The 21,418-nt window shown below is 42.9% G+C and overlaps 1 protein-coding gene across 1 annotated transcript in view; it reads left to right on the top strand.

The window, feature by feature from the left end:
• Window positions 1–21,418, top strand: part of LOC112072360 (E3 ubiquitin-protein ligase makorin-2) — a 55,729-nt gene that overhangs the window by 8,774 nt on the left and 25,537 nt on the right. The window contains exons 2-6 of the mRNA XM_024139762.2: window positions 3,885–4,013; window positions 4,144–4,334; window positions 15,859–16,178; window positions 16,408–16,613; window positions 18,527–18,637. Of these exons, the coding sequence (XP_023995530.1) occupies window positions 3,885–4,013; window positions 4,144–4,334; window positions 15,859–16,178; window positions 16,408–16,613; window positions 18,527–18,637 (957 nt within the window). The remainder of the gene's footprint in view (window positions 1–3,884; window positions 4,014–4,143; window positions 4,335–15,858; window positions 16,179–16,407; window positions 16,614–18,526; window positions 18,638–21,418) is intronic.

The following is a 21,418-nucleotide window of genomic DNA, read 5'->3' on the forward strand; positions in this document are numbered from 1 at the left end:
TTTGTTAAAAGTTAATTTGTGGAATTCTTTTTCTTAATGCATTTGAGCCAATCAGTAGTGTTGTGACAAGGTAGGGGTGGAAGGTATACAGAAGATATAACTATTTGGTTAATGACTAAGTCCATATTATAGCAAGAACAGCTGAAATAAGCAAAGAGAAATGACATTCCATCATTACTTTAGGACATGAATGTCAGACCATCATTACTTTAGGACATGGTCAGTCAATCTGGAACATTTAAAGAATAGTTCTTGAAGTGCAGTCGCAACAACCATCAAGCATTATGATGAAACTGGCTCTCGTGAGGCCCGCCACAGCAAAGGAAGACCCAGAGTTACCTCTGCTGCAGAGGATAAGTTCATTAGTTAACTGCACCTCATATTGCAGCCCAAATAAATGCTTCACAGAGTTCAAGTAACAGACACATCTCAACAGCAACTGTTCAGAGGAGACTGTGTGAATCAGGCATATTGGTCGAATTGCTGCAAAGAAACCACTACTAAAGGACACCAATAAGAAGAGACTTGCTTGGGCCAAGAAACACGAGCAATGGACATCTAGATCTGTGGAAAATCTGTCCTTTGGTCTGATGAGTCCAAATTTGAGATTTTTGTTTCCAACCGTTGTGTCTTTGTGAGACACCGAGTAGGTGAACGGATGATCTCCGCATGTGTGGTTCCCACCATGAAGCATGAAGGAGGAGGTGTGATGGTGTGGGGGTGCTTTGCTGGTGACACTGATTTATCTAGATTTCAAGGCACACTTAACCAGCATGGCAACCACAGCATTCTGCAGCGATACGACATCCCATTTGGTTTGCGTTTAGTGGGACTATCATTTTGTTTTTTAAACAGGACAATGATCCAAAACACACCTCCAGGCTGTGTAAGAGCTATTTCACCAAGGAGAGTGATGGAGTGCTGCATCAGATGACCTGGCCTTCACAATCACCAGACCTCAACCCAATTGAGATGGTTTGGGATGAGTTGGACCGCAGAGCAAAGGAAAAGCAGCCAAGTGCTCAGCATATGTGGGAACTCCTTCAAGACTGTTGGAAAAGCATTCCAGGTGAAGCTGGTTGAGAGAATGCTAAGAGTGTGCAAAACTGTCATTAAGGCAAAGGGTGACTACTATATAAGTCATATTTGATTAGTTTAACACTTTTTTTGGTTACTACATGATTCCATATATTATTTCATAGTTTTGATGTCTTCACTAGTATTCTACAATGTAGAAAATAGTAAGAATAAAGAAAAACCCTTGAATGAGTAGGCGTGTCCACACTTTTGACTGGTGTGTGTGTGTGTGTGTGTGTGTACACACACTCACACGTTCAAGTTTGGGGTCACTTAGAAATGTCCTTGTTTTTGAAAGAAAAACCAAAATATTTGACCATTAAAATAACAACAAATTGATCAGAATTATGGTGTAGAAATTGTCAATGTTGTAAATGAATATTGTAGCTGTAAACGGCAGATTTTTAATGGAATATCTACATTTATCAGCAACCATCACTCCTGTGTTCCAAAATGATAAACGTGCCAAGATCATTAGAAAACCCTTTTGCAGTTATGTTAGCACAGCTGAAAACTATTGTCCTGGTTTAAAGAAGCAATAAAACTGGCCTTCTTTAGGCTAGTTGAGTATCTGGAGCATCAGAATTTTTGGGTTCGATTGCAGGCTCAAAATGGCCAGAAACAAAACTTTCTTCTGAAACTTGTCATTCTATTCTTGTTCTGAGAAATGAAGGCTATTCTTCTGCGAGAAATTGCCAAGAAACTGAAGATCTCGTACAACGCTGTGTACTACTCCCTTCACAGAACAGCGTAAACTGGCTCTAACCAGAATAGAAAGAGTGGGAGGCCCTGGTGCACAACTGAGCAAGAGGACAAGTACATTAGAGTATCTAGTTTGAGAAACAGACACCTCACAAGTCCTCAAATGGCAGCTTCATTAAATAGTACCAGTCTCAACGGCAACTGTGAAGAGGCGACTCCGCGATGCTGGCCTTCTAGGCAGAGTTGCAAAGAAAAAGCCATATCTCAGACTGGCCAATACAAAGAAAAGATTAAGATGGGCAAAAGAACACAGGCACTGGACAGAGGAACTCTGCCTAGAAGGCCACCATTCCGGATTTGCCTCTTCACTGTTGACGTTATAAGGAAATCCGTCAATGGAAATAAATTCATTAGGACCTGATCTATCGATTTCAAATCATTGGGAAGACAGATACAGTTGAGGTAGGTCTGTGTTTCGTGTAGGCTTACACCACCTTGCCAATTTTATAACTGTGTAGATATCCATAGGACAAGGTAACTCTGATCAATATTGGCTAAATATAAGCGAAGATCATTTTTTTTGTAGAGTGGATTTATGAAAATATGTTGACAAACGTTACCTTATCCTAGTGAGATTTACAAAACGTATCAAAACGTCGAGGCGGTTTAAGCCTGCACGAAACACAGACCTTATTTGAAGTAGATCAAGACATTCTCTATGGAAGACATGAACGGTAAAATAACGAAGGAACCCCTGTCAAGTTCAGCCGCAAGTTATTACAGGAATTATAACGAGTCGACTTTCTCTCTAAACCATATACCTTTGACTAATCCGGAAACTATCACCTCGAAAACAAAACGTTTATTCCATTCCGTATTTTATCTAACGGGTGGCATCCATGAGTCTAAATATTCCTGTTACATTGCACAACCTTCAATGTTGTCATAATTACGTAAAATTCTGGCAAATTAGTTTGCAAAGAGCCAGGCGGCCCAAACTGTTGCATATACCCTGACTCTGCGTGCAATGAACGCAAGAAAAATGACRCAATTTCACCTGGTTAATATTGCCTGCTAACCTGGATTTCTTTTAGCTCAATATGCAGGTTTAAAAATATATACTTGTGTATTGATTTTAAGAAAGGCATTGATGTTTATTGTTAAGTACATATTGGAGCAATGACAGTCATTGATTGATTGTTTTTTATAAGATAAGTTTAATGCTAGCTAGCAATTTACCTTAGCTTACTGCATTCGCGGCACAGGCAGGCTCCTCGTGGAGTGCAATGTAATCAGTGTGAGAGCATTGGACTAGTTAACTGTAAGGTTGCAAGATTGGATACCCCGAGCTGACAAGGTTAAAAATCTGGCAGCACGTTCCTAGGCCGTCATTGAAAATAAGAATGTGTTCTTAACTGACTTGCCTAGTTAAATAAAGATTAAATAAAGTCGACCTCTAGTCCAGAGTAGTGATGCTGGACGGGCGGGCAGGTGCGGGCAGTGATCGGTTGAATAGCATGCATTTAGTTTTACTTGCATTTAAGAGCAGTTGGAGGCCACGGAAGGAGAGTTGTATGGCATTGAAGCTCGTCTGGAGGTTAGTTAACACAGTGTCCAAAGAAGGGCCAGAAGTATACAGAATGGTGTCGTCTGCGTAGAGGTGTACCAGAGAATCACCAGCAGCAAGAGCAACATCATTGATGTATACAGAGAAGAGAGTCGGCCCAAGGATTAAACCCTGTGGCACCCCCATAGAGACTGCCAGAGGTCCGGACAACAGGCCCTCCGATTTGACACACAAATGTCTCCTTAAACTCTTAAACTCTCTAGTGCAATATTGCACTATTTTCCAGTGTGTTCGCAGCTACATGAAACAAAGGTAAACGGAGACCACAAAAAGCTTTTCAGCTACAAACACAGATCAAACAAAGACATGCTTGTCTCCATCTTGAAATGGGTGTGTGTATGAACCTAATCAGACTATATATCAGTTCTCAGAACATCCGGCCTGAATAAGCAGAAACCAAGGTATCATGACTAATCCACATAATCCACACGCTAGCTAGCTTGCTTATTCTGCTGTTTGTTTGTGTGTTGCTATGCAGGTATTTTCTCCATGGTGTCTGCCGAGAGGGGAATAGGTGCATGTTCTCTCATGACCTGACCACCAGTAAACCTTCAACCATCTGTAAGTTCTTCCAGAGAGGTGTGTGTGCCTACGGAGACCGCTGCAGGTAAGATCCAACATACTGACCACACTGATGGGCTGGAATGTACAGTTACTGTATGAGTTTTATGCTCGTCTATAGTGTTCAATAAATGTGTTTATTATCATTGTGTGTGTTTTGACTGTCTGTGTTGTAGGTATGACCACATCAAGTCATCAGGTGGTGGTGGTGGAGGAGGAGGGAGAGGTGTGCCCATGGACCTCCCTAACAGAAACCCCATCACTGCTGGGGCCTTCATCCCCCCTGGGGTGCCTGGACCTCTCGCCCCCACTGCACCCCAAGCCAGGCATCAGGGAGGGAAGAAACCGCTGGTGCTGAGAGATAGAGGTATGCACGGTGGAATCTCACTGCCACATTTACATGCAAACCAATATCCCATTATTATTCTGTTTTTGAGTTGACGCTAGGACTGGGCGATATATCAAATGAATTTGATTCATTCAAATGTATGTTTTTGCGCGATATTCTAAATGCCTGTACCAAGAATCTAGGTTTTGTTCTTTTTCAGTTTTATGAACGTTTGTCCTCTTGTTCTCATGTTGTCTTTTTGGTCTTGTCTCGTTCGCTCCTTCTGTGCTGTGCATCTTCCCATTTACCCCAGAGATCTGTATATAATGTCGAGATGCTCATGTCTCCGTTCTATCAATGGGAGTCGTCCCAAAGGCAGGACGAAATAAGCCCATAGAAAAGCATTGGCCTTATTTTGGACAGATTTTATCAAGAGTGAGACCTCTCGCTTTGCACCTTCCTCTATGGTTTACACACACACACACCAAGCCCCTCCCCTTCCTCTCATGCCAACAAAGTTGAGAGATCACATCTTCCCCTCTGACAAAGCGGTTTCAACTCGCTAGTTGCATTTGAGGTTTGGTCCAACAGAATCAGCCATATCAGTCAACTTCTCCTCTAGTACAGCAAAATTAACTTTTCAACCCTTTTTGTCTCAACTACTCAAAATGCACGCAGAGCAGATACTCTTGTTTTAGTAGTATCAATGAACATTGATTATTGAAAATGAATGCTCAGTTTGTCGCCCACAGCGTTGGGGTACCACTGTAATACTAGCTGCCTAGTCTGCAATAAGCATACAACACAATTATATATTTTTATTGCTTTTTTTCCTGCATTATTTAACTTATTTTGTACATAATGTTGCTGCCACCGTCTCTTATGACTGAAAAGATCTTCTGGAAATCAGAACAAGATCTTCTGGAAATCAGAACAAGATCTTCTGGAAATCAGAACAAGATCTTCTGGAAATCAGAACAAGATCTTCTGGAAATCAGAACAAGATCTTCTGGAAATCAGAACAGTGATTACTCACCTCCAACTGGATGAAGATTTCTTTCTTTTAAGTCCGACGCGAAGGAGCATTCTATTACCATCCATTCTATTGGCCAACGTGCAATCACTGGAGAATAAACTGGATGATCTCCGCTTGAGACTATCCTACCAACGGACATAAAAAATTGAATATTTTATGTTTCACCAGTCGTGGCTGAACGGCGAACGGATAATATTATTTTGGTTTTCTGTGCATCGGCAGGACGGAACAGCTATGTCTGGTAGGACGAGGGGTGGGTGTGAAACTATTTGTCAATAACAGCTGGTCTACCAAGAGTTTTCATCTATATTTTTCATAGGTCGTTTATTTACCACCACAAACCGAAGCTGGCACTTAGACCAAACTCAATGAGCTGTGTAAGGCCATAAGCAAACAAGAAAATGCTTATCCAGAAGCGGCGCTCCTAGTGGCCAGGGATTTTAATGCAGGGGAACTCAATCAGTTTTACCTCATTTCTACCAGCATGTTACATGTGTAACCAGATGTAAAAAAAATCTAGACCACCTTTACTCTACACACAGAGACGCATACAAATCTGACCATAATTCTATCCTCCTGATTCCTGCTTACAAGCGAAAACTAAAGCAGGAGGTACCAGGGACTCGTCAGATGACGCGGATGCTACGCTACAGGACTGTTTTGTGGGCACAGACTGGAATATGTTCCAGGATTCATCCAATGGCATTGAGGAGTATACCACCTCAGTCATCGGCTTCATCAATAAGTGCATCGACGACGTCGTCCCCACAGTGACCGTACGTACATATCCCAACCAGAAGCTATGGATTACAGGCAACAGAGCTGCCGCTTTCAAGGAGGGGGACACTAATCCAGACGCTTGTAAGAAATCCCGCTATGCCCTCAGATGAACCATCAAACAGGCAAAGTGTCAATACAGGACTAAGATCGAATCCTACTACTGGTTCTGACGCTCGTCGGATGTGGCATGGATTGTACACTATTACGGACTACAAAGGGAAACGGACACAAAAACAACAAACCTTTCTGAACGTGATAATACCTTGACAAAGTTGTTAAATAGCATGTTAGTACATATTCTTTCAATATTTCGAATGTTTTAGAAAGTTCTGTTACGTACCTGTAATAGTAGAAAGAACGTACACAAGTTTACGTCTGCATAGGTCTGGCTTTTTCCTTTATTCTGAAGAATGGAGCGCATGCTTGGCCAGAACTTGCTGTTTCTCCTACTGCCACAGTGCAACAGCGCCATCTATTGGCCTGATGGACTAAAGCATGTTCTAAAGCATAATGACTAAAGCATTAAAAAGTTATACGGCTGCACAATAGAGAGCATCCTGACCGGTTGCATCACCGCCTGGTATGGCAATTCCTCGGCATCCGACAATAAGGCGCTACAGAGGGTAATGCGTACAGCTCAGTACATCATAGGGGCCAAGCTTCCTGCCATCCAGGACCTACAGTTGATGTCGGAAGTTCACATACACTTAGGTTGGAGTCATTAAAACTCGTTTTTCAACCACTCCACAAATTTCTTGTTAACAAAATATAGTTTTGGCAAGTCGGTTAGGACATCTACTTTGTGCATGACACAAGTACTTTTTCCAACAATTGTTTGCAGGCAGATTATTTCCCTTTCACTGTATTACAATTCCAGTGGGTCAGAGGTTTACATACACTAAGTTGACTGTGCCTTTAAACAGCTTGGAAAATTCCAGAAAATGATGTCATGGCTTTAGAAGGCTTCTGATAGGCTAATTGACATCATTCGAGTCAATTGGAGGTGTACCTGTGGATGTATTCAGTCCCTCTTTACTTGACATCATGGGGAAATCAAAATAAATCAGCCAAAACCTCCACAAGACCTCCACAAGTCTGGTTCGTCCTTAGGACAATCCAAATGCCTGAAGGTGCCACGTTCATCTGTTCAAACAATAGTACGTAAGTATAAACACTTTGGGACCACGCAGCCGTCATACCGCTCAGGAAGGAGACGCATTCTGTCTCCTAGAGATGAACGTACTTTGGTGCGAAAAGTGCAAATCAATACCAGAACAGCAAAGGACCTTGTGAAGATGCTGGAGGAAACTGGTACAAAAGTTAATATATCCACAGTAAAACAAGTCCTATATCGACATAACCTGGAAGTCCTCTCAGCAAGGAAGAAGCCACTGCTCCAAAACCGCCATAAAAAAGCCAGACTACGGTTTATAACTGCACATGGAGACAAAGATCATACTTTTTGGAGAAATGTCCTCTGGTCTGATGAAACAAAAATAGAACTGTTTGGCCATAATGACCATTGTTACATTTGGAGGAAAAAGGGGGAGGCTTGCAAGCTGAAGAACACCATCCCAACCGTGAAGCACGGGGGTGGCAGCATCATGTTGTGGGGGGGCTTTGCTGCAGGAGGGACTGGTGCACTTCACAAAATAGATGGCATCATGAGGGTGTAAAATTATGTGGATATATTAAAGCAACATCTCAAGACATTAGTCAGGAAGTTAAAGCTTGGTCGCAAATGGGTCTTCCAAATGGACAATGACCCCAAGCATACTTCCAGAGTTGTGGCAAAATTGCTTAAGGACAACAAAGTTAAGGTATTGGAGTGTCCATCACAAAGCCCTGACCTCAATCTCATAGAAAATTTGTGGGCAGAAGTGAATAAGCGTGTGCGAGCAAGGAGGCCTACAAACCTGACTCGGTTACACCAGCTCTGTCAGGAGGAATGGGCCAATATTCACCCAACTTATTGTGGGAAGTTTGTGGAAGGCTACCCGAAACGTTTGACCCAAGTTAAACTATTTAAAGGCAATGCAACCAAGTACTAATTGAGTGTATGTAAACTTCTGACTCACTGGGAATGTGATGAAAGAAATAAAAGCTGAAATAAATAATTCTCTCTACTATTATTCTGACATTTCACATTCTTAAAATAAAATGTTGATCCTAACTGACATAAGACAGGGGAATTTTACTCGGATTAAATGTCAGGAATTGTGAAAAATTGAGTTTAAATGCATTTGGCTTAGGTGTATGTAAACTTCTGACTTCAACTGTATCAATGATGTCGCTCTTGCTGCTGGTGATTCTCTGATCCACCTCTACGCAGACGACACCATTCTGTATAGATCAGGCCTTTTGGACACTGTGCTAACAAACATCCAAACGTGCCTCAACGCCATACAACACTCCTCCCGTTGCCTCCAACTGCTTTTAAATGCTAGTGAAACTAAATGTATGCTCTTCAACCAATTGCTGCCCGTTCTTACCTCGAATATGTGGACAACAACATATACCTAGGTGTCTGGTTAGACTGTAAACTCTCCTTCCAGACTCACATTAAGCATCTCCAATCCAAAATTAGAATTTACAATCAGCTTCCTATTTCGCAACAAAGCCTCCTTCAGTCATGCTGCCAAACATACCCCCGTAAAACTGACCATCCTACCGATCCTTGACTTTGGCGATGTAATTTACAAAATAGCACCCAACACTCTACTCAGCAAACTGGATGTAGTCTATCACAGTGCCATCCGTTTTCACCAAAGCCCCATATACTACCCAACACTGTGGCCTGTATGCTCTCGTTGGCTTGCCCTCACTACATATCTGTCGCCAAACCCACTGGCTCCAGGTCATCTAAGTCTTTGCTAGGTAAATTCCCTGCCCTATCTCAGCTCACTGGTCACTATAGCAACACCCACCCATAGCACGCGCTCCAGCAGGTACATTGCACTGGTCATCCCCAAAGCCAACACTTACTTTGGCCGCCTTTCCTTGCAGTTCTCTGCAGCAATGAATGGAACGATTGCAAAAATCTCTGAAGTTGGAGTCTTATATCTCCCTCTCTAATTTTAAGCATCAGCTGTCAGAGCAGCTTACCTATCATTGTACCTGTACACAGCCAATGTGTAAATAGCACATCCTACCACCTCATCCCCATATTGTTACTGTTGGGCTTCTTTTCTTGGGCTTCTATTTAATAATGAATTCTCAATGTGCACTTATAAATCATATCAATTTTAATAAAAATACAGCTGTAGACAGAAGTCAAGGATCAAACATACAAATGATTTCTCTCCTGAGTTCTGCAAAATAGGAAAAGTTGCTTTTAGTCAACCCCTAGTGATGTAACTGCCTACTTCAAAACCTTCTACTCATGAGACCAAGCCCATGCATATCAAATCAAAGTTTATTTGTCACGTGCTCCGAATTCAACAGGTGTAGACCTTACAGTGAAATGCTTACTTACAGGCTATAACCAACAGTGCAAAAAAGGTATTAGGTGAACAATAGGTAAGTAAAAAAAATTAAACTACAGTGAAAAATAACAATAGTGAGGCTATATACAGTTTTATAAACTTGCAGGAGAGAACAATAGTTCCAGTGTTTTCTAAGGGCTCAGCAGTAATTTTCCACTCCCGTGTGGCTTTATAGTGGTATGTCTGACTAGTCTCTTATCTCTTCACTCCCCTGCAGGGTTCTGTGTCTATGAATCTATTTTATCTTTGAGGCGTTTTCTCACAGACACCCTGTTTTGACTGCAATAACTCACACATCCTTCAGACCGTTTGTTATAAGAAGCAGAGACTAGAAAAGAACTGTGGAACAATGTTACACCTTATAATGTATATATATATTGGTAATCTGTAGTCCAGGACCCTATAAATGTAGTGGGGGAGGGGTCTTATAGCCCTTCCCCTTCTATTAATACAACATAAGCATAATCAGGGACTGCGGTTGAAAATTAGCCGGCTGGCTAAAACCGGCACTTTTACTGAAGCGTTGGTTAATGTGCACTGTCCCTGTAAAAATAAACTCAAACTCAATCAATTATTATAATACATCAAACATTTGGTGCAGCCCCTATCATGACCCCAAGGTGAGCCCATCATTACTTACCCTCTTTCTCTTTTTCACCCCAGTATCTCTGCTTGCACATCATCATCTGCACATCTATCACTCCATTATTAATGCTAAATTGTCATTATTTCGCCTCTATGGCCTATTTATTGCCTTACCTCCCGACTCTTCTACATTTGCACACACTGTTCATAGATTTTTCTATTTTTCTTTTCTATTGTGTTATTGACTGTACGTTTATTTATGTGTAATTCTGTGTTTTTGTCGCACTGCTTTGCTTTATCTCGGACAGATCGCAGTTATAAATGAGAACTTGTTCTCAACTGGCCTACCTGGTTAAATAAAGGTGAAATTAAAAAATGGCATAGTTGTTGTGTGATGTTTTCATCTGATTGTTTTTAGCAGTTGATGTTCTTCTTTAATAACACAGACCCCAAAGAAAATCGGGGGAGGAAAACAGGTTTATTCAAATAGGACAAATCATTCTTGGAAGTAGATGGTAATTCTCCCCTGTCCTCAGTGATGCTCTCCAGTGATTCTCTCGTGTGGTTCTCCCCTGTGGTTCTCCCCTGTGGTTCTCCCCTGTGGTTCTCTCCTGTGGTTCTCTCCTGTGGTTCTCTCCTGTGGTTCTCCCCTGTGATTATCTCCACAGATCAAAGGGACAGGATCTAGTTTTATAACCCAGCCCTAGCCTGTGGGTGACCAATTAGAAGTCCTTGCAGTACAACTGAGCCAATGGCCAAATAACAAGTATCCTATTTCAGGCTCACTGTATAGACAAATTCCTCCCATGTCTCTGACCCATTTGATAAATTATTCCCTATTACAGAAAAACCATTATTTCCAAATAATCGTTGAGTCTATTGACTTCTCGTCCTCTTGACCCCTCGTACTCTGTCTCTACGTTGTGTATTTATCTTCGAAATATTCTTCTATTTTCAAACAGATCACTTCAGAAAGTAGGCTACCTGCGCAGTTCGATCCACCATAGTAATTTAGCCTACTATCATTAATTTACTATAATTTAAATTAAGTTTCTGCTTATAATTTCCAACATTTGGTTGGCCATTTGTTTGTCAACTATAGTTAGATACATAGAAGAGAAGCTCTGTCTTGTTGCCTAGAAGACTAAATAAATTAGACTTCACAGATTGTCTTACATTGATCTAATGAATGTGTTTAGTAATCTAGTTAACACCTGTGAAGTTGACTTGTTTCCTTTAGGGACCGGGGAGAAAAGGAATTAACTCCAAAACAGTGGAAAGATTGTTCCTGTACGAAATGTCCCAATATCATCAGTTTGACCTGTTTTAAGGAAATGAAAAGCTGAGAACTAAGAAACACATTTCTGATAAGACTTCACACAGCCATGCAATCTTCATAGACAAACATTGGCAGTAGAACTTATAGGATGCCACCTTTCCAACTGCCCTGCATGAGCTGCCCCGGTCAACTGTAAGTGCTGTTATTGTGAAGTGGAAACGTCTAGGAGCTTCAACGGCTCAGCCGCGAAGTGTTAGGCCACACGAGCTCACAGAACGGGACCGCAGAGTGCAGTAGCTCGTTAAAATCGTATGTCCTCGGTTGTAACACTCAGTACCAAGTTCCAAACAGCCTCTGGAAGCAACGTCAGCACAAGAACTGTTCGTCGGGAGCTTCATGAAATTAGTTTCCATCGCCGAGCAGCCTAAGATCACCGTGTGCAATGCCAAACGTTGGATGGAGTTGTGTAAAGCTCACTGCTATTGGACTCTGGAGCAGTGGAAACGCGTTCTCTGGAGTGATGAATCACGCTTCACCACCTTGCAGTATGACGGACAAATCTGGGTTGGTGGATGCCAGGAGAACACTACCTGCCCCAATGCATAGTGCCAACTGTAAAGTTTGGAGGATGAATAATGATCTGGGGCTGTTTTTCATGATTCAGGCCCCTTAGTTCCAGTGAAAGGACATCTTAATGCTCCAGCATACAATGACATTCTAGATGATTCTGTGCTTCCAACTTTGTGGAAACAGTTTAGGGAATGCCCTTTCCCCCATGCGTAAAGTGAGGTCCATATAGAAATGGTTTATTGAGATCGGTGTAGAAGAACTTGACTGGCCTGCACAGAGCCCTGACCTAAACCCCATTGAACACCTTTGGGATGAATTGGAACGCCGACTGAATTGGAACGCCGATGCTGTTGTGGCTGAATGGAAGCAAGTCCCCACAGCAATTTTTTTAATTGATTGAACTTTAATTTAACTTGGCAAGTCAGTTAAGAAGTCTTTATTTACAATGACGGCCTACCCCGGCCAAACCCTAACCCGGACGACGCTGGGCCAATTGTGCGCTGCCCTACGGGACTCCCAATCATGGCCGGTTGTGATACAGCCTGGAATCGAACCAGGGTCTGTAGTGACGCCTCTAGCACTGAGATGCAGTGCCTTAGACCGCTGCGCCACTCGGGAGCGATGTTCCAACATCTACAGTGGCTTGCGAAAGTATTCACCACCTTGGCATTTTTCCTATTTTGTTGCCTGGAATTAAAAATGATTTTTGGGGGGTTTGTATCATTTGATTTACACAACATGCCTACCACTTTGAAGATGCAAAATATTTTAAATTGTGAAACAAACAAGAAATGAGACAAAAAAACTGAACTTGAGTGTGCATAACATTTCATCACCCCAAAGTCAATACTTTGTAGAGCCACATTTTGCAGCAATTACAGTTGCAAGTCTCTTGGGGTATGTCTCTATAAGCTTGGCACATCTAGCCACTGGGATTTTTGCCCATTCTTCAAGGCAAAACTGCTCTAGCTCCTTCAAGTTGGATGGGTTCCACTGATGTACAGCAATCTTTAAGTTATACCACAGATTCTCAATTGGATTGAGGTCTGGGCTTTGACTAGGCCATTCCAAGACATTTGAATGTTTCCCCTTAAACCACTCAAGTGTTGCTTTAGCAGTATGCTTAGGGTCATTGTCCTGCTGGAAGGTGAACCTCCGTCCCAGTCTCAAATCTCTGGAAGACTGAAACAGGTTTCCCTCAAGAATTTCCTTGTATTTAGCGCCATCCATCATTCCTTCAATTCTGACTAGTTTCCCAGTCCCTGCCGATGAAAAACATCCCCACAGCATGATGCTGCAACCGCCATGCGATTGTGTTCTCTGGGTGATGAGAGGTGTTGGGTTTGCACCAGACATAGCGTTTTCCTTGATGGCCAAAAAGCTCAATTTTAGTCTGACCAGAGTGTACCTTCTTCCATATGTTTGGGGAGTCTCCCACATGCTTTTTGGCGAACACCAACCGTGTTTGCTTATTTTTCTTCTTTAAGCAATGATTTTTTTTCTGGCCACACTTCCATAAAGCCCAGCTCTGTGGAGTGTACAGCTTAAAGTGGTCCTATGGACCGATACTCCAATCTCCGCTGTGGAGCTTTGCAGCTCATTCAGGGTTATCTTTGTTGGCTCTCTGATTAATGCCCTCCTTGCCTGGTCCGTGAGTTTTGGTTGGCGGCCCTCTCTAGGCAGGTTTGTTGTGGTGCCATATTCTTTCCATTTTCTAATAATGATATAATGGTGTTCCGTGGGATGTTCAAAGTTTCTGATATTTTTTTATAACCCAACCCTGATCTGTACTTCTCCACAACTCTGTCCGTGACCTGTTTGGAGAGCACCTTGGTCTTCATGGTGCTGCTTGCTTGGTGGTGTTGCAGACTCTGGGGCCTTTCAGACACGTGTGTATATATATATACACTGAGATCATGTGACACTTAGATTGCACACAGGTAGACTTTATTTAACTAATTATGTGACTTCTGAAGGTTATTGGTTGCACCAGATCTTATTTCGGGGCTTCATAGCAAAGGGGGTGAATACATTTGCACGCACCACTTTTCCATTTTTTATTTATTTTTTGAAACAAGTAATTTTTTAAATTTCACTTCACCAATTTGGACTATTTTGTGTATGTCCATTACATGAAATCCAAATACAAATCAATTTAAATTACAGGATGTAATAAACAAAATAGGAAGAAAAAAAAACCCGCCATGTCGGATGAATATTTTTGCAAGGCACTGCAAGACACTTCCCAGAAGAGTGGAGGCATTTATAGCAGCAAAGGGGGGACCGACTCCATATTAATGCCCATGATTTTGGAATGAGATGTTTGACGAGCAGGCGTCCACATACATTTGGTCATGTAGAGTACTTTCTGCTTGCATAATAAGCCTCCTTGCTCGCACACGCTTATTCACTTCTGCCCACAAATTTTCTATGAGATTGAGGTCAGGGCTTTGTGATGGCCACCCCAATACCTTGACTTTGTTATCCTTAAGCCATTTTGCCACAACTTTGGAAGTATGCTTGGGGTCATTGTCCATTTGGAAGACCCATTTGCGACCAAGCTTTAACTTCCTGACTGAGGTCTTGAGATGTTGCTTCAATATATCCACATAATTTTCCACCCTCATGATGCCATCTATTTTGTGAAGTGCCCCAGTCCCTCCTGCAGCAAAGCACCCCCACCAAATGATGCTGCCACCCCTGTGCTTCACGGTTGGAATGGTGTTCTTTGGCTTGTAAGCCTCCCCCTTTTTCCTCCAAACGTAACAATGGTCATTATGGCCAAACAGTTCTATTTTTGGTTTCATTCAGACCAGAGGACATTTCTCCAAAAAGTACGATCTTTGTCCCCATGTACAGTTGCAAACCGTAGTCTGGCTTTTTTTATGGCGGTTTTGAAGCAGTAGCTTCTTCCTTCCTGAGCGGCCCTTTCAGGTTATGTCGATATAGGACTTGTTTTACTGTGGATATAGATACTTTGTACCTGTTTCCTCCAGCATCTTCACAAGGTCTTTGCTGTTTTTCTGGGATTGATTTGCACTTTTCGCACCAAAGTACGTTCATCTCTAGGAGACAGAATGCGTCTCCTTCCTGAGCTGTATACGGCTGCGTGGTCCCATGGTGTTTATACTTGCGTACTATTGTTTGTACAGATGAACATGGTTCCTTCAGGTGTTTGGAAATTGTCCCAAGGATGAACCAGACTTGTGGAGGTCTACAATTAATTTTTTGAGGTCTTGGCTGATTTCTTTTGATTTTCCCATGATGTCAAGCAAAGAGGCACTGAGTTTGAAGGTTGGCCTTCAAATACATCCACAGGTACACCTCCAAATACATCCACAGGTACACCTCCAATTGACTCAAATGATGTCTATTAGCCTATCAGAAGCTTCTAAAGCCATGACATCATTTCCTGGAATTTTCCAAGCTGTTTAAAGGCACAGTCAACTTAGTGTATGTAAACTTCTCACCCACTTGAATTGTGATAAAGTGCATTTTGAAGTGAAATAATCTGTCTGTAAACAATTGTTGGAAAAATTACTTGTCATGCACAAAGTAGATGTCCTAACCGACTTGCCAAGACTATAGTTTGTTAACAAGGAATTTGTGGAGTGGTTGTAAAACAAGTTTTAATGACTCCAACCTAAGTGTATGTGAACTTCTGACTTCAACTGTATAGTTGTGTCTCAGATTTAAACCAATGGTTTTAGTATGTAGTTTGTCACTAGGAGGTGTCCATGTGATGCAGCCAGTAGTATGAATGGTGAATCCAGTATTCTGTGGCCTTGACTTGAACTGTCTCTCTCTGTTTGTGCCTGTGTGTTCCAGCCCTGGGGTGTGACAGTACAATGATGCCCTTCGGTGGGGGTGGCTCAGAGGCGGACTGTTGGACGGAGTACCATGACAACAGTGCCCATGCCAAACCTCCACACTCCTACCTGGATGCCATCAGGACCGGTCTGGAGTGTTCTGCCACGGCCGGCCCCTACCATGTCCCTGGCCCCCAGCCACAGCTCTGTCCCTACGCCGCTGCAGGACAGTGTAACTATGGAAACACCTGTCCCTATCTCCACGGTGATATGTGTGACATCTGCCGTCTGCAGGTGCTCCACCCACACGACCCTGAGCAGAGGAGAGCTCACGAGAAGGTAGGACCCATACTTTAACCCTAACTGTCACATGACCTCGATCAGAGGAGGTACGAGAAGGTATGAGGCCACATGCTTCTGTAGTCTCTAATTACACTGTCGGATGCATCTTTATGTTGATAGAAGTGTGTCCTATGTGGAGGACAATGGACAAGTCAAACAAAACTGTTGGCTGAAGATGATACTGTTTTGGATATTAATAGGTACATGTATCACCCGCCTCTGTCAGATGTGTATGTTGGTGTTTGAGGCGGACATGGAGAAGGCGTTTGCAGCGCAGCACAGCCAGGACAAGGTGTGTTCTATCTGTATGGAGGTGGTTTATGAGAAAGCTGCTGCCTCAGAGAGACGCTTCGGGATCCTCTCTTCTTGCTGCCACACATACTGCCTCTCCTGCATCCGCCAGTGGCGCTGCGCCAAGCAGTTTGAGAACAAGTGAGTTGATAACTACTATAAACACCAAGCAGTTTGAAAACATGATCATCAAGTGTTGATGGTTGCTAATATACACTGCTCAAAAAAATAAAGGGAACACTTAAACAACACAATGTAACTCCAAGTCAATCACACTTCTGTGAAATCAAACTGTGCACTTAGGAAGCAACACTGATTGACAATAAATTTCACATGCTGTTGTGCAAATGAAATAGACAACAGGTGGAAATTCATAGGCAATTAGCAAGGACACCCCCAATAAAGGAGTGGTTCTGCAGGTGGTGACCACAGACCACTTCTCAGTTCCTATGCTTCCTGGGTGATGTTTTGGTCACTTTTGAATGCTGGGCGTGGCTTTCACTCTAGTGGTAGCATGAGACGGAGTCTACAACCCACCAAGTGGCTCAGGTAGTTCAGCTCATCCAGGATGGCACATCAATGCGAGCTGTGGCAAGAAGGTTTGCTGTGTTCTGTCAGCGTAGTGTCCAGAGCATGGAGGCCAGTACATCAGGAGACGGGAGGAGGCCGTAGGAGGGCAACAACCCAGCAGCAGGACCGCTACCTCCGCCTTTGTGCACGAAGGAGCAGGGAGGAGCACTGCCAGAGCCCTGCAATGACCTCCAGCAGGCCACAAATGTGCATGTGTCTGCTCGAACGGTCAGAAACAGACTCCATGAGGGTGGTATGAGGGCCCGACGTCCAAGGTGGGGGTTGTGCTTACAGCCCAACACCGTGCAGGACATTTGGCATTTGCCAGAGAACACCAAGATTGGCAAATTCGCCACTGGCGCCCTGTGCTCTTCACAGATGAAAGCAGGTTCACACTGAGCACGTGACAGACGTGACAGAGTCTGGAGACGCCGTGGAGACGTTCTGCTGCTGCAACATCCTCCAGCATGACCGGTTTGGCGGTGGGTCAGTCATGGTGTGGGGTGGCATTTCTTTGGGGTGCCGCGCACGCCTCCATGTGCTCGCCAGAGGTAGCCTGACTGCCATTAGGTACGCAGATGAGATCCTCAGACCCTTGTGAGACCATATGCTGGTGCGGTTGGCCCTGGTTCCTCCTAATGCAAGACGATGCTAGACCTCATGTGGCTGGAGTGTGTCAGCAGTTCTGCAAGAGGAAGGCATTGATTGCTATGGACTGGGCCCGCCCGTTTCCCACAGACCTGAATCCAATTGAGCACATCTGGACATCAATGTCTCGCTCCATCCACCAACGCCACGTTGTGCACCACAGACTGTCCAGGAGTTAGCTGATGCTTTAGTCCAGGTCTGGGAGAGATCCCTCAGGAGACCATCCGCCACTCATCAGGAGCATGCCCAGGGTTGTAGGGAGGTCATACAGGCACGTGGAGGCCACACACTGACTACTGAGCAGCCTGCTATTTTGACTTGTTTTAAGGACATTACATCAAAGTTGGATCAGCCTGTAGTGTGGTTTTCCACTTTAATTTTGAGTGTGACTCCAAATCCAGACCTCCATGGGTTGATAAATTTGATTTCCATTGATCATTTTTGTGTGATTTTGTTGTCAGCACATTCAACTATGTAAAGAAAAAAGTATTTAGTAAGAATATTTCATTCATTCAGATCTAGGATGTGTTATTTTAGTGTTCCCTTAATTTTTTTGAGCAGTATACTATGGTAGTAGAGCTTCTACATAATAGTGAGGATGTGATAGTTGATTTACCACAGTATCCACCAGGGGGATAATATAAAGGTATGTCTAACCTCCTGTTATTACTGTGTAATACTCTATCAGTTAATCATGTAACCCTGATCACTTCAGAGAGTTTCAACAGGATGCCACTGTAGTTGCATTGTGGTACTCAGCAGTTATGAAGTAGCACAGAATGACTGGACATAGTATACAATGCTGTGGTTAACTGTGTGTCTCTGTCTGTGGTCAGGTCCTGTCCAGAGTGCAGAGTGGTGTCTGAGTTTGTCATCCCCAGTGGTTACTGGGTGGAGGACCAGGATGAGAAGAACAGACTGATAGAGGACTTCAAGTCTGGAGTCAGGTGTGTGTTATTCTATATATAGTAATGATGGACTTTTGACTGGTACACACACATATGCATATATGTATGTATGTATGTATGTATGTATGTATGTATGTATGTATGTATGTATGTATGTATGTGTATATATATATATATATATGTGTGTGTGTGTGTGTGTGTGTACCAGTCAAAAGTTTGGACACACCTACTCATGAGTTTGAGTTTATTTTTACAGGGACAGTGCACATTAATCAGCGTTTCAGTAAAAGTGCCGGTTTTAGCCAGCCGGCTAATTTTCAACCGCAGTCCCTGGGCAGGTTATTAAAAACAATTACAATATAGACAATCATTGAGCAGTGAGCACACGCAGAGCGACATAGAACAAGCAAGACATAGCATGCAGACAGAGAAACATAGAACCAAAAGCATTAAGACAAAATTCATAAAAGCAACAAAGTGTTTCCATACCTCACCAGCTACAGACAACAGACAACATGGAAAGCGGCAATACACAGCTAGGGACCATGTTCACAAATCTGATTGACCTTTAGCCATATCTTCATGCATTTTGTGAAAGTGTGATATGTGGTGCAGTTATGTGTGTCTGATGGCAGTGTATTCCAGACATGGGAAGCTCTCACAGAGAAAGCAGATTGACTAAAGGTGATTTTCCTTAAGGGAACTATACAGTCACCTCTCATGGCAGACCTTGTGGATCTGCTGCCATATGTTTTGGTTTTCTGTTTAACAAAAATACTGAGTGGAGGGGGAGCCAGGCCATTTAGGATCTTGAATACAAGACATGCGTCAGTGTATTGCACAAGATTTTCCCAACTCAGGAGCTCATGCTTTCTGAGGATGTAACAGTGATGATGGCTATTGGGCTTCCTATCAAGCACTTTGAGAGCCTGTTTGTAGACAGACTGAATGGGTTTAAATGTTGTACAGCAAGCTTGGGCCCAACTAGTCAAGCAGTATGTTAAGTGGGGGAGTATCACAGATTTGAAGTACAGTTTTTTTACATCTGTAGTCAAACAATTTCGTATAAATCAGAAATTAGCTAGGTTGAATTTGGTTATTTGAATAACCTTTTTCACCTGCTTTTTAAAAGAGAGGTTGGAATCAAGTATGATGCCAAGGTACTTAAAATCAGATACCACCTGGAGCTTCTCCCCTGACACATAGACATCTGGCTCAGTAGCATCTGTTGCCCTCTTTGTGAAGAACATGCAAACAGTTTTTTTCACATTGAGATGCAAACACGAGTCACTGAGCCACTTTGTAACCTGGACCATTACAGTAGTGAGTCACTGAGCCACTTTGTAACCTGGACCATTACAGTAGTGAGTCACTGAGCCGCTGGTATTATGTTGTTCCACTATGAGGTTAGGCTGGGCATTATGTTGTTCACTATGAGGTTAGCTGGCATTATGTTGTTCTGAGGTTAGCTGGTATTATGTTGTTCCACTATGAGGTTAGCTGGCATTATGTTGTTCTACTATGGAGTTTAGCTGGCATTATGTTGTTCCACTATGAGGTTAGCTGGCATTATGTTGTTCTACTATGAGGTTAGCTGGCATTATGTTGTTCACTATGAGTTAGCTGGCATTATGTTGTTCCACTATGAGGTTAGCTGGCATTATGTTGTTCTACTATGAGGTTAGCTGGCATTATGTTTGTTCACTATGAGGTTAGCTGGCATTATGTTGTTCCACTATGAGGTTAGCTGGCATTATGTTGTTCCACTATGAGGTTAGCTGGTATTATGTTGTTAACTATGAGGTTAGCTGGCATTATGTTTGTTCTACTATGAGGTTAGCTGGCATTATGTTGTTCCACTATGAGGTTAGCTGGTATTATGTTGTTCTACTATGAGGTTAGCTGGCATTATGTTGTTCTCACTATGAGGTTAGCTGGCATTATGTTGTTCCTATGAGGTTAGCTGGCATTATGTTGTTCCACTATGAGGTTAGCTGGCATTATGTTGTTCACTATGAGGTTAGCTGGCATTATGTTGTCTTCACAATGAGGTTAGCTGGCATTTGTTGTTCTACTATGAGGTTAGCTGGCATTATGTTGTTCTACTATGAGGTTAGCTGGCATTATGTTGTTCTACTATGGGTTAGCTGGCATTATGTTGTTCTACTACTCTTAGCTATGATGTGGACGTGCCCAAGGGTCAATACTGGGGCCCTCCTGTTCAGCCTGTACATTAATGATCTGCCTTCTGTCTGTACTGGGTCTGTAGTTCAGCCTGTACATTAATGATCTCGCTTCTGTCTGTACTGGGTCTGTAGTTCAGCCTGTACATTAATGATCTGCCTTCTGTCTGTACTGGGTCTGAAGTTCAGCCTGTACATTAATGATCTGCCTTCTGTCTGTACTGGGTCGGAAGTTCAAATGTATGCAGATGATACAGGGATATATGTGCATGCAAAGAGACAAACAACAAGCTGCACAGAACTCACTACTGTAATGGTCCAGTTTACAAAGTGGTCAGTGACTCACTACTGTAATGGCCAGGTTACAAAGTGGCTCACTACTGTAATGGTCCAGGTTACAAAGTGGCTTAGTGACTCACTATTGTAATGGTCCAGGTTACAAAGTGGCTCACTACTGTAATGGTCCAGGTTACAAAGTGGCTTAGTGACTCACTACTGTAATGGTCCAGGTTACAAGGTGGCTACGCTCTGTAATGGTCCAGGTTTACAAGTGGCTTAGTGACTCACTACTGTGTAATGGTCGCAGGTTAAGCAAAGTGGGCTCAGTGGACTCATTCGAAGACGTAACTGTAATGGT

This window comes from Salvelinus sp. IW2-2015, unplaced genomic scaffold (assembly GCF_002910315.2).
Source record: "Salvelinus sp. IW2-2015 unplaced genomic scaffold, ASM291031v2 Un_scaffold1901, whole genome shotgun sequence".
Classification (NCBI taxonomy): Eukaryota; Metazoa; Chordata; class Actinopteri; order Salmoniformes; family Salmonidae; genus Salvelinus; species Salvelinus sp. IW2-2015.